This window comes from Mirounga leonina, unplaced genomic scaffold (assembly GCF_011800145.1).
Source record: "Mirounga leonina isolate KUSES-001 unplaced genomic scaffold, KU_Mleo_1.0 Mir_150, whole genome shotgun sequence".
Classification (NCBI taxonomy): Eukaryota; Metazoa; Chordata; class Mammalia; order Carnivora; family Phocidae; genus Mirounga; species Mirounga leonina.
Window position 1 is genome coordinate 2,300,937 of NW_023270374.1, and position 12,439 is coordinate 2,313,375.

The 12,439-nt window shown below is 43.5% G+C and overlaps 1 protein-coding gene across 4 annotated transcripts in view; it reads left to right on the forward strand.

Moving 5' to 3' along the window:
• Positions 1-12,439, forward strand: part of NAPB (NSF attachment protein beta) — a 42,437-nt gene that overhangs the window by 13,955 nt on the left and 16,043 nt on the right. Inside the window, exons 2-5 of one of the 4 annotated variants that reach the window (XM_035005740.1) lie at positions 2,922-3,001; positions 5,678-5,794; positions 7,588-7,634; positions 7,787-7,864. In XM_035005740.1, coding sequence (XP_034861631.1) covers positions 2,922-3,001; positions 5,678-5,794; positions 7,588-7,634; positions 7,787-7,864 — 322 coding nt within the window. Of the gene's footprint in view, positions 1-1,591; positions 5,795-7,587; positions 7,635-7,786; positions 7,865-12,439 lie in introns of those variants that run through there. The other 3 variants (XM_035005738.1, XM_035005737.1, XM_035005739.1) reach the window with 3 other exon arrangements.

The following is a 12,439-nucleotide window of genomic DNA, read 5'->3' on the forward strand; positions in this document are numbered from 1 at the left end:
TACTGACCTTGGCTAGATGACCTTGGGTGAGCCATTGATCTCCAGATACAGCTTTCTTTCTTTTCTTTTTTTTTTTTAGATTTTATTCATTTATTTGAGAGAGAGCACAAGCAGAGGGAGAGGGAGAAGCAGGCTCCGCACTGAGCAGGGAGCCTGACGCAGGGCTCAATCCCAAGATCCCCGGATCATGACCTGAGCCAGGCATCCCCAGATACAGTTTTCTCTTCTGTCAAATGGAGTTAACATCTTTCATTGTGGTTGTAATAATGATGAAAATGACATAACATGTGGAAATATCCAACATAAAACCTAGCATAATGTAGATGTTCTATTATTCCTAGCTGAATCTGTCTCCAAAAATAATAGGGTAAAGTACATTTTAATTAAGCTAGTTTTATTTGGAAACCTTTAATAAGAATGATTGAACTATAATTACAGTGCAGGATTCCTGGTACACTTTAGAAAAATAAGAAAGTGGTAAGCCTTTGTTAGCTCCAAGGAGTTACGGCTAAGATCAGAAACTTAGGAATTTTCCACTGCGGTAATTAGCTAATTGTTTTGTTGTTGTTTTAATATATGAAGGTGTGATTGAAAGAAAGCTTTGCTAATTCTGACACTGCATTTTTGGGGTGGCTTGTCGCCATCCTGTCATTCGCTGTGTGACATAGCCCCCAAAGGCTTTTTTCTTTTTGTGTGGAGGGGGGCGGGAGTGATACAGCTTTAGATATAATTCACATACCGTATAATTCATCCATTTAAAGTGTCCAATTCAGTAGTTTTTAGCATAGTCACAAAGCTGTGCATCCATCATAACAATCAATTTTAGAACATTCTCATTGCCACAAAAAGAAACTCTACTCTCCTTGCCTCTCCCCATTTTTCTCCAGAACTCTAGGCAACCACTAATCTGTATTCTGTCTCTATAGATTTGCTTACTCTGAAGTGAAATCTTCAATATGCTCATGGCTTCTTTCATTTAACATAATGTTTTCAAGGCTTATCCATATTAGAGCATCTATCAGTACTTCATTTCTTTTTATTGTCTAATATCCCATTGTATGCGTATACCACATTTTTTTATCAGTTGATGGACATTTAGGTTGTTTCCACTTTCTGGCAGTTATGAATGATGCTAGGGTTGAACGTTTATATACAAATTTTTGTGTGGACGTAGTCTTTTCATTTCTCTTGGGTGTGTACCAAGGAGTGGAGTTGCTGGGTCATATAGTAACTCTATGTTTAACCTTTTGAGCAACTAACTAAATGTGGCTGCAGCATTTTACATTTGTACCAGCAGTATAGGAGGGTTCCAGTTTCTATACATCCTCCCTAACATTTGTTACTGTCTTTCGATTCTAGCCATCCTTATTGGTGTGAAATGAGATCTCATTTGTGGTTTTGATTTGCATTTCCCTGATGGCTAATGATGTTGAATATCTTTTCATGTGCTTATTGGCTGTTTGTATATCTTCTTTGAGGAAATGTCTAATCAGATCCTTTGTCTATTTTTTTAATTATTGGTCATTTTATTATTGAATTGTAAGAGTTCATTACATATTTCAGATATAAGTCCCTTAGCAGACATGTCCCTTATTTGTACAAATATGCCCAAAAGTTTTTATGCCTTCAGTACATGAATCTAATTATAGTAATCATCCTGACTGAGTACCTACCTCTGGGTCAAGCCCTGCAGTGGCCACCATATATGGATTATTTCCTTTGATCTTTATAATGACCAACAGTATAGATCCTATTATCCGCTGTTTACACATGCAAAAACTGAGGCCCAGAGAAGTTAAAGAACTAGCCTGGGGTAAGACAGTAGTTACTGCCTAAGGTGCAAGTCACACGTGAGCCTCAGTGTACCGCACTGGGACACGAATTGACACAGGGCTGTCCATTCTCCTCTGCCGGAGCTCGGAGCCTCTTTGAGTTTCTGGCATATGCCTGTGTGCTCACTCTTGTTCATATTGTGCCTACTCTTGAAGAGTGAGCCTTGATCTCCCCTTTCTCTTAGTCCTTATGTCCTTAAACCACTCTGAATTCCTCATGTGCACTGCACCCGGTACTTTGTCTTCATTTTCTGGTTATTTATGTTTATAGCATAGATAGACGAGGTAGAGAAACATCATTTATTGAGGGGTCTTAGTTTAGCTTTTAGGAAGAACCAGGTCAAATTGGAAAACTCTGGTGCTAGTTACAGAGGATTATTTTTGCCTTTGTGTAAGAAGAAATGTCTGACAGCTAAAGCTGTCCCTCAGTGGAATCAGCTGTCTAGTGGAGAACTTTCCAGAACAGTATGTATTCAAGCAGCAGTAGAGTTTCCTTCTCTCAGGATGTCATAAATGCATTTCCACATGGGGTGATGGGCTGGACTCTGAGGCCCCTTCCACGTTGGAGAAGAGCTTGTCTCCTGCCAGAGGTGATAATATAGCAGTCAAAAAACATGGCATTTCTTTTATGCTCTGGCTTTAGGTTTTTGTTTTTTTGTTTTTAAAGTCTAAATAAACATAGTGCCAAACTCTTAAAAATTAACAGGGTAAAAATGTCTTTAACCTTCAAAATTTAATCTCATTTGAATAATGTACTTCTTATTTCTCCGATTGACCTAAAACTGCAATTTCCATGCATGGAAATTGGTTAAGGGCATGGCTCTGAGATCAGCCAGATCTGTATTTGAGTCTCAGTTCTGTGGCATTCTTGCTATGTGACCTTGGGCTAGTTACTTTACTTTTGTATGCCTCAGTTTCCTCATTTGGAAAATAGGGATAATAAGAGTGTATGCTTTGAGTGAGCAGCTGTTAATACTTGTCTGGCACATAGTAAGTGCTCATTAAATACTTATTATTTGAGGGAGGGAGAATTAGAGATGTGGATGGTTGCTGTAGTAAAACTTAACCTCCTTTTTAAATTTTTCTCAGAGGAAACACAAAAATAGAAGAGGCTTGTGAAATGTATACCAGAGCTGCAAATATGTTCAAGATGGCTAAAAATTGGAGTGGTATGTATAAAGTTTTTGTTTGTTTGCTTTTCAGGCAAATAACTTTAAAATCATCTTGAAGGAAGAAATAACTGTCTGCATTTCCTCCTGTTGGCTGAGACAGGTGTGCATGCTGGAGTAACTGGTGTGGCCATTGTGGTCTGGGAGAAAAGAACCTTGATCTAAGTGAACAAAGCCTATTTTTCTTTACCTAAACATTGGATGAGAATTTCTTGCTGTGGGAACAGCTCTGTGATAGCTGATTGAGTTTCCATTGAGAAATGGAACACCCAGTGAGGGTGTTATTTCTATAAACCTCAACATTTTTATTGTCACTTACTAACACTTTCTATCCAGTGAAATGACACGTAACAAAATCAATTCCAAAACAGTGGAATTATTTTACTGGTCTGAGAAAGGATGACTGTTTCTAACACTGATTTGAGAAACAAATTCATCCCCTACCATGTAAAAAGGGACTTGTTGTGTCTCTGTGATAGGGTCTTTCTGTCGTAAAAATAGAGACTGCCTTCAGCTGGAGCAGGGACTGAGTCTCTAGCCCTGGCTTGCACCTGCTGTGTGATCTAAAGTAGGGCCTTTGCCCTCTACAAATCATTTCCCCATCTGCTTTTTTCCCCCAGTTTTATTGAGATATAATGGACTATAACATTGTATAAGCTTAGGGTGTATGCTGTGTTGATTTACCCATTAAGGCTGAAACTTTAAAAGCATTTCTATGAAGAAATTGCTGTAGAAATACATGAATCTGAAAGTTCCTTTCTGACTAAAATTCATTTATAGGTTTAGTTTTAAGTTAAAAGGATGTGTTATGTTTTCAAAATGTACTTATACCTGAATTATAACATAATGAAAACAATAGAGGAGAAAAGACATTGTCTCAGCATTTTTTATCTTTTGTATTTTATAAAGGTGTGGTCTAAGGATAGATTCACGTGTACTAATGAGATTGGCCAATGCATGCATAACAGGAGCCAGTCTGTCGGAAGCACTTTACTTGGGAGGTCCAAGCTATTACTGTACTCTCCTTAGGCAGAGCCCATCAGAGCTGCCATTCAGTTAGCTGCTGTCACAGGTACCCATGTGCCTGCCTACTCCCCTGGCGGCAGGCTTGGCCCCTCCTCTGGGACTGCCAGCCCTATGAGTCACCAGTTTAAGGGGTAAAGCCTGGTGGGCAGGTGTTCTCCAGTCCCAGCTCCAACTGGGGGCCACTTCCTCTTTGATTGCTCAGTGCCTGTGCCGCACTGATGGCTGAGTATTTTCAACACTGCCTGGGCACTCTTTTTGTCTGGCACAGAGCCAGAGTTGAGCCTGGGCAGGCTGGATCAGGAGTCTGTACTGCTTCTTTTCCCTTAGTGGAAGTCCAGAAGCCTGAGTAGGAATTGTGTGGTTACCTCTGGAAGAGGGGTCAGAATAAGGGATGATAGCCAAAGCTTTGTGGAATTGAATGCTTTATTTCTTAATACCAGCAGTGGGTTTTTTGGTGTCTGTCGTGATTTTCTGTACTTTTCTGAATGTTTTTGAAATGACTAAAAACATTTTTTTTAAGTACCAAAAATTCTTATAATATTCTTCATCATGTTTTTCCTAGTGGAGGGATCTCTTTCCCATCCATTCCTGTTAGTGCTGACTTCCCTATTCCAGACCTTACTGAGCTGTGACTCCACAGGCCTCGTGCTTCCCAGTCTGTGGTGGTTCTCTCTGAGCCAAGAACTTCAGGACAGTGGGTGGGCTCATCCTTGTCCAGGTTCCTCGTGCTGGCATTTAAGCCTCCCAGAACTGGGCCCATGGCACCTTCAGCCTTCACTTCCCCTGCCCACTGTGTTCATCCCTCCTGCAGGCAGCATGGACTTGTCACTGGCCTCTGTTCCCTGCCTTCTCTTACCTTCAAGCATTTGTTCCTTGTTCGTGTGACTCCTATGTTAGGGATTCCTTCCCTTATTCTTTTCTGCCACTCCAGAATCTGCAGTCCCTGATCAAAACCTTTTCTGAAAAAATTAAGTGCATAAAACTTTCACACTGTGCCTTGTTCCAACAGAAACCTGGACAGCACCCTGTAACCAAACCCATCCATCATCCCACAGGGAATGTGCAAGTTTTCACACTAAGTGGGAGATAAAGACATGTTAAACCTCATATGAAATTCAGTCCGATTTTGTTATAACTTAAGAAACTTCGAGTTTTGAAATTGTGGGCCTTGATTTTCACTCTTTGAGATACTTACTATGTCCAAGAAGCTTCCATTAATGCTTTCTTCAACAATGACAGCCAAGTCCAATGGACACTGTGAGATAGAAAGATGAGTAAATAAGTATCCTTGACCTCAGTGTTTTACCTTTCTTTAAACACTTGTGGCCTGAAGCCCTGGTCAGTGTTTAATATATGCTGGGGGACAGAGTTGAACGTGACTGGCTGTGGTACTAAATGGAGGCCTGTTGCCCAGGCGCCCCTTGGGAGGTTTCCTGGAGCTGAGAGACACTTTTGTCACCGTTGAACTTGGTTCTGGTTTCTTTACACATACCTGAAGTGCACTTGACCACATTTACATGTGCTTCTGACTGGAATGCTTCTTTTCAGTGACAAGGAACTTTTCTAGGTGTAGGTCCAGCACTTAGAGCACGGACCACCCTGGGGACACCTGCTCCTCTGTGATTAATTGTAGTGATTTGTCTTCTTCAGCTGCAGGAAATGCATTTTGTCAGGCAGCCAAGCTCCATATGCAGCTTCAGAGCAAGCATGATTCTGCCACCAGCTTTGTGGATGCTGGCAATGCTTACAAGAAGGCAGACCCTCAAGGTAAGATGTGCCTCCATCTCTGCGCAACTAGAACGGTAGGGTCGATGTCAGGGACCTTTCTCACAGGGTATGCCGCTGGACCTTGGAGTCCAGGTAAAAATAAATTTTTGCGCTTTGGGAAAATAGACATTTTAGTAATTTTAGGGATTTTTCTGTAATCATTTTGAGCTTTTATGAGGAGAAATTATGTTTAATTTGTCCTAGATGTTTAGTTGACAGCACTGTTTTCTTAAATGCCATTTAATTTTATGAATATATTATTACTCATTAAAGAAAAGGAATGGTCCCTCACTCCTAAATACCTGGTGCATTTTAAGATCCAGTTAATGGGAGATTATAATATCTGATAGTTAAAAACTTATTCACACAGTATTCATCTGACTTTTTAAAGAGTGTTTTTCAAAGTACTGGTTTTGAAGAAAGAATGAACTTGGGTATTTAAAGTGGCAAAATTTTGCAAATTTTTTTTTTTTAAGTTAAGAGTATACATTTGGTGATTAAAAGTACTAACTTATTCCTGTAGCACACGCGCTGGAGGCTGTGGAGTCTCCCATTTTTCTCTTTTAGCAGTGTATTTTAACACAAAAATCCCAACTTTTATTATGAATATATATCATTGAGAATGAAAATGCTTCGAGGGCTTTTGTATAAAGATTGTCACACTCTATATCCGAACGTGAAAAACTAGACGCGGCCTAAATGAACAGCAAGGATAGAATGGTAAAATTACAGTGCATCAGTATTCTAGAATATGATGCAGGCATTAAAGTCCCTGGATTCAGAGCTTCTTCAATGACTGGTCATTGTCCACATGGTAACCAAAGAACCACATGAGAATTGAGATCTCAAATTTATAAAGAAATATGTGCACATAGAAATGCATCCAGAAAACACTGGAAGGAAAAGTGCATCAAAATACTAGCAGTGGGTTTGAGTGGCATTCTGGGTAGCTTATTTTTTTGTATTTTTAAAGGTGTAACAAACCACATTTCTTAATATAGCTTGGGAGAAAGTTGCTTTTAATTTTGTTAATCTGTGTACCTTTCTAATTCTTCAGTCAGGCCTTTTCTCTTTGCTGCCTCCTTTAAAGCAAAAGCAATAAATTTGGAGCTGTTGCCCATATGTCAACATTATAAGGACCACCATTTTGTGACAGGAAATTTGTTGGTTTAGTGTTTCAGAAAATTAATAGAATTTATTAGCAGTATCACTTACTAGATTTTTTTTCTTCCTTTTGGCATATACTGGTACACCAAAAGTTAGCATCTTTTAACATTGTATGAAATGTTGACTTTGCTTAAGAGTTGTTTGAACAGGTATTTCAAAGTGCTTTTGATTTTGGCTGCATGAAGAATCAAATCTATTGAAATGATCTTCCTTATGAAGGACTGTCTTCCAGAATTCATATATATACATGATATCAGTGAAGAATGCATTTACATTTATGTTTTAGCAGCTAGAGCTGATCAGTGTCGATGACAGCCCTCATGGTTTGTCTGTTTTTTAATGCAGTCTTGGCCCTGGATGGGGTCTTCACTGTCAGGTTGAGAGTACTGAGCCAGTCCCACGCCAGCTCCAGTTCTCTAAATTGCACTACCCCTGCTGGGGACCAAGCATACTGAGGTGTCTGGCCTTGTGTGATTTCTGCTTGCTTTTTACTAACTTGGCTGCCCACCGTCCACCCCAAATGCAACCTCTTTAACGTTCTAGTAACAGCCAGGAAGATAGGCTCCCCGGAACCCTCTTTGACTGAATGGATTTTTCATTGTTTTTCTTAAATGCCTTCGCTTCAGAGGCTATCAACTGCTTAAATGCAGCCATCGACATTTACACAGACATGGTAAGACACTGCCTTGCTTGAGCGGCTGTGGGGTGGAATCCTGGAGATGGCTTACAGTTGTACTTTTGCTGTTGTTTTTTGTTTCCCAAAGGGATTGGCATTCAAAAAGGTAAAAGCAAAACGTGACTCTGTTTTTTTGTTTTTCCCCCCAGGGAAGGTTTACGATCGCAGCCAAGCACCACATCACCATTGCGGAGATCTATGAGACCGAACTGGTAGACATCGAGAAGGTAAGCCAGGGCACAGTTCCTCCACAAGCTGGGTACGAGGCAAGTAGATGACATGACTCGGGGAGCCCTCTCCCTTCCAGTAGAGTTGAGTGGTGCAGAGCCATTAAGATGGCTTCATGTGGAGGGTGGGGGGCTTGACAGGTTGAGGACTGGATGGGCCTCTCCTAGGGTGAGCACCTGGCACCTGAGAGCTAGGTGAAGTTTACCAGGCCTGCCTGATATCTCTGCTCTGGGTGATTCATGTCAGAATGACTTAGCAGAAGTCTTCCTCTTGGTCGCCGAGGCCTCTGTGGCCCCGTGAAGGGAGCTTCAGGACTGCAGGCACATGCACACCTTTATATTCAGGCCCTGACCTGGAGGAGGAAGAGAGCTGAATGCCAGCTTGGCCACACCTGTTTCATGCAGGTCTGGTTTTCTGAGCTGTGGTTTATAGAAGCAAAAGAAGAGAGGCAGGAGAAAATCCTCACTGAGCACCACTGTTTCCCAGGCTCTGTTCTTGCTGGCATGCTGTGAATTTAACTGCTTTCAGCTTTACAACACAGAGGCCCCTTTATGGGTGTGGAAGTTAGGGCTTGGAAGGACTGCACTGCGTGGGACCACTCAGGTTGGAACCAGCAGAGCTGAGGCAAAGCTGGCCCCAGTGCGGAGCTTCCTCCTGTTTCACACTGTCTTCTCAGTCAGGAGATTGCCGGCAGGGCTCAGGGCACCTTGGCAAGAGGAAGACATCTGTCCGACTCCGGAGGCTGCCTCAGCTCTGGAGACAGATGTTTGTGTAACACTGTCCCCAGTACCGTGGAAGACAGGAGGTGTGAGTGAGAAGGAGAAACGGTAGTGGAGGCCATTGGTTGTTCCTGCCGGGCTGATGAGCACCAGGCATGCTCTTAGGAGTATAGTTGTGTCCTATCTGAATGGTCAGAACACTCCCTGAGCCCACTTTGGCATCAGACAGGGGTCCCTCTTCCTCTCTTTTGTCTCATGCCTTCTTTCAGCCTCTGTCACAGGCGCCTAATGGTGCCTCCTCTTCTCCCCACCCTCTCGTGTGGGGCAGCCTGGGCTTGACTTCTTGTCTTCTCTCACTCCACATTGCTCCCTTGGTACTCTCTCTGCACTTAACATCATGGCTTTACAGATCATCTGTATGCCAGTGGCTCGCAAGTCTATCTGCAGCCCACACCTCTCTCCACACCTCAGATTCCTCTACCCTCCTGTCTGCTGACCGTCACCTCCAACCCAGTGTGTCTGAGTCAGAATTCTGATACCCCACCATGATGTTCACTCCCAAACCACAGGAGTCCCTGCCTCCTCTCTTTCTCTACATCCAGCCTGTGGGCGATTTCTTTGGTGCTGTCCTCCATGCTCCCAGGTCCGGGCACCTCTCACTACCTTGTTGTCAGCTTTCCCTGGATCTCTGCAAGGAGCCTCCAAATTGGCCTCCCTGCTTCTATTCCTGCTGGAGTTCTGAGCCCTGGGCACAGGGTCCCCATCACTCCTTCCTTTTGGATTCACTCTCTTCTTTTCTGCTTCTGTGCATTTTCTTAAGGGAAAGGGGGCTTTATACTGAGAAATAGCATGCTGACCAAAATCCCAGGGGACCCTCAAGAGGGTAGGTGTAATATGTCAGCCAAGTTAGCAAGATGGATACTATTGCCAACATAAGAATTTCCTCCGGATACAAAATGATAAATGCGTGTGTATTACACTGGTTTTTGATACTGTCAGTGGTAGTGACCCCCACCCCCGTGTAACACAGCAGCCAGAGCAATCCTTGTCAAAAGTGGATCAGATTGTGTTTCTACTGCTGACAACCTGTGTTGCCTCCTCTTCACTCCGAGGAATAGCCAGAGCCTTGCAGTTGGTCTCCGAGGCCCCTCTGATCTGCCTCTTCAGCCCTGTGCCTCTCTGAACTCTCCTTTGGCACTTCCTCACCCTCCTGCCTCATGCTACCCCGTGCTGTGGCCACCATGACCTCCTTGCTGATCTTCACTCATGCTGGATGAGCTCCTGTATCGGGACTTCGCACTGCTGTTCGCCCTGTGGGGTTTTTCCACAGATGCCTGCATGGCTCACTGCCCCTTGTCCTTCAAATTTTTGCTCATTTGTTACCTTTTCCATGAGACTTACCGTGACCACCTAGTTAAAACTGGAACCCCAGCCTGTCACGAATACATGCCCAGACACCTCCCCCACCTCAGCTGTTTCTTTTTTTGCAGCACACTCGTCACCTTACATCGTGTGCTACAAACACTTGCTCATCATCATCTTCCCCACACTGAAGTGGGTGCCCCGATCGGCACGGAGCTTTGCCTCTGGTTTGCTGGTGTATCCCCGGAGCCCAGAACTCTGGGTAGTAGCTTCTAAGAAATACGCAGACGACGCACCCATCTCTGCCATAGCAGCGTACTTACCAAAGCACGTAGAATCTTGGTTTGGGGAGGTATCTCTTACTGCTGAAGTTGGATTGGCATTGCTAACCTTTGCCCTCTGACTTCATGCTGACCACCACCTTGTGGCTATGCAGCACAAAATTCACTGACTTGTTACACAGAATTCATGATTTGGCCATTTTTGTCATAATAGGCCATGGTTTTCTAAGGATACTTTGCTTGTGACTAAATCAGAGCCACTGAGTGCATTGTGTGTGCCCCTTCTCGTTGAAGAAGCTATCTGTAGACTCTGGAGAGGATGAGGAGACCCAAACCTGAACCCTTCTTTGCTCCCTGGTGCAGAGTTGATGATGGAACGGGAAGGACATGGGTCTGGTGTGGCTGGGAGATTTATTTGGTCAGGGTGTCTTGGGGTGGCACAATCTCTTTACTGAGGTTGAATCATCCTGGGGGGACGGCACTCATGCAGAGTGTCTTTCTAGCAGGGTTTGCGGCGTCAGCTCCTTGCCTGGCGTGGTCAGGAAAGCACTCTGAGGCAGAAGCCCACAGGACTGTGCTGCCATTGCTGCCAGGGCACGTTCTGGGGCAACCACTTCACACGTGGCTCTCCATAAATTCAGAGGGGGTAAAATGATCGTTAGCATACTCTCGTTCTCCTTCTTCTAAAAAAAAGGATGGTTTGTCCTGGCAGCTTCTGAAGCCCGTGAACTCATGGTTTTCCTGCCATTCTGCGAGTTGGCCAGCAGGTGGCATCTCCCTTCGCTGATGTGATGTGCCCTTTTAAAAGCAATTTAAGAGTATTACTCAGCGCGCACAGGGTTACCTTGTAGTGTTCCCTGATGTTTGGACTCCTGTGTTTACTATTTTTTTAAGATTTTATTTATTTATTTGACAGAGAGAGAGAGCAAGCAAGCATAAGCAGGGGAAACAGCAGGCAGAGGGAGAGGGAGAAGTAGGCTCCCCGCTGAGCAGAGAGCCCAAGATCATGACCCAAACCCAAGGCAGATGCTTAAGCGACTGAGCCACCCAGGTGCCCCAAGGGCTTCTGTGTTTAGAAACATCATTACCTTCGCTTTCCTAGTGGGACTCACCAGATGTAGTCCGTGGTACCTGAAGTTTAAGTTTGAAAAATCAGCTATATTATCAGTATATATATGTATCATTATATATATGATGTAAGGTACCTTACATTTCACTTACCAAATGAATTTTTTTCCCTGTTAATACAAGCTGCTATATGTTCTCTGATTCATTCATAGATTTTAGCTAGTGAACAAAGTGTGTGAAGTTTCAAAGACTGACATTATTTCTTTGATTTTATGAAATAAACCAATAATAAATGGGTCCTTTTTAAATGGGCTTTTATTTTTTTTTTTAAGATTTATTCACTTTAAAGAGAGTGTGCATGCGCACAGGAAGGGGGCAGGGCATAGGGAGAGGGACAGAATCTTTAAGCAGACTCCCCACTGGGCGTGGAGCCTGACTTGGGGCTCAGTCCTATCCCATGACTCATGAGATCATGACCTGAGCCAAAATCACGAGCCAGACGCTTAAACAGCTGAGCCACCCAGGCGCCCATAGGAACGCCTTTTAAATGACCCAGAGGGGGACGCCTGGGTGGCTCAGTCGGTTAAGCGGCTGCCTTCGGCCCAGGTCATGATCCCAGGGTCCTGGGATCGAGTCCCACATCGGGCTCCTCGCTCAGCAGGGAACCTGCTTCTCCCTCTCTCTCCCTCTGCTTGTGCTCTGTCAAATAAATAAAATCTTTAAAAAAAAAAAAAAAATGACCCAGAGGAACTGTGATCCATTTCTGTTTCAGCCCCTCGAGAACATGATTTACTACTGTTTGTTACCATGTAGGTGTGTCTGTGGCAAGTTCATGTTAGGTCCTATCTGGGGGTATATGTTCTAAAAGAATTGATCCCATCTGAACGCTGTTTAAGTTCACCTACGAAGTGGACTCTTCTTGAGACTTGGAAATTGCATTTGCTTTGAAACACTGATGAGGACTGCAGTCCTAGAGGGTCTTGTCTCTCATTTCAGGATTCATGTATGTTCCAGCATGGTGACATTTACCAGATTGCCCAGGAAGGAATATTATTGCAATTCCTTTGGTGGGCTACTTAAATAACAGGATAACAAGCTGGTTTTGTTTAAATAACAGGATAACAAGCTGCAGCACACACAACAA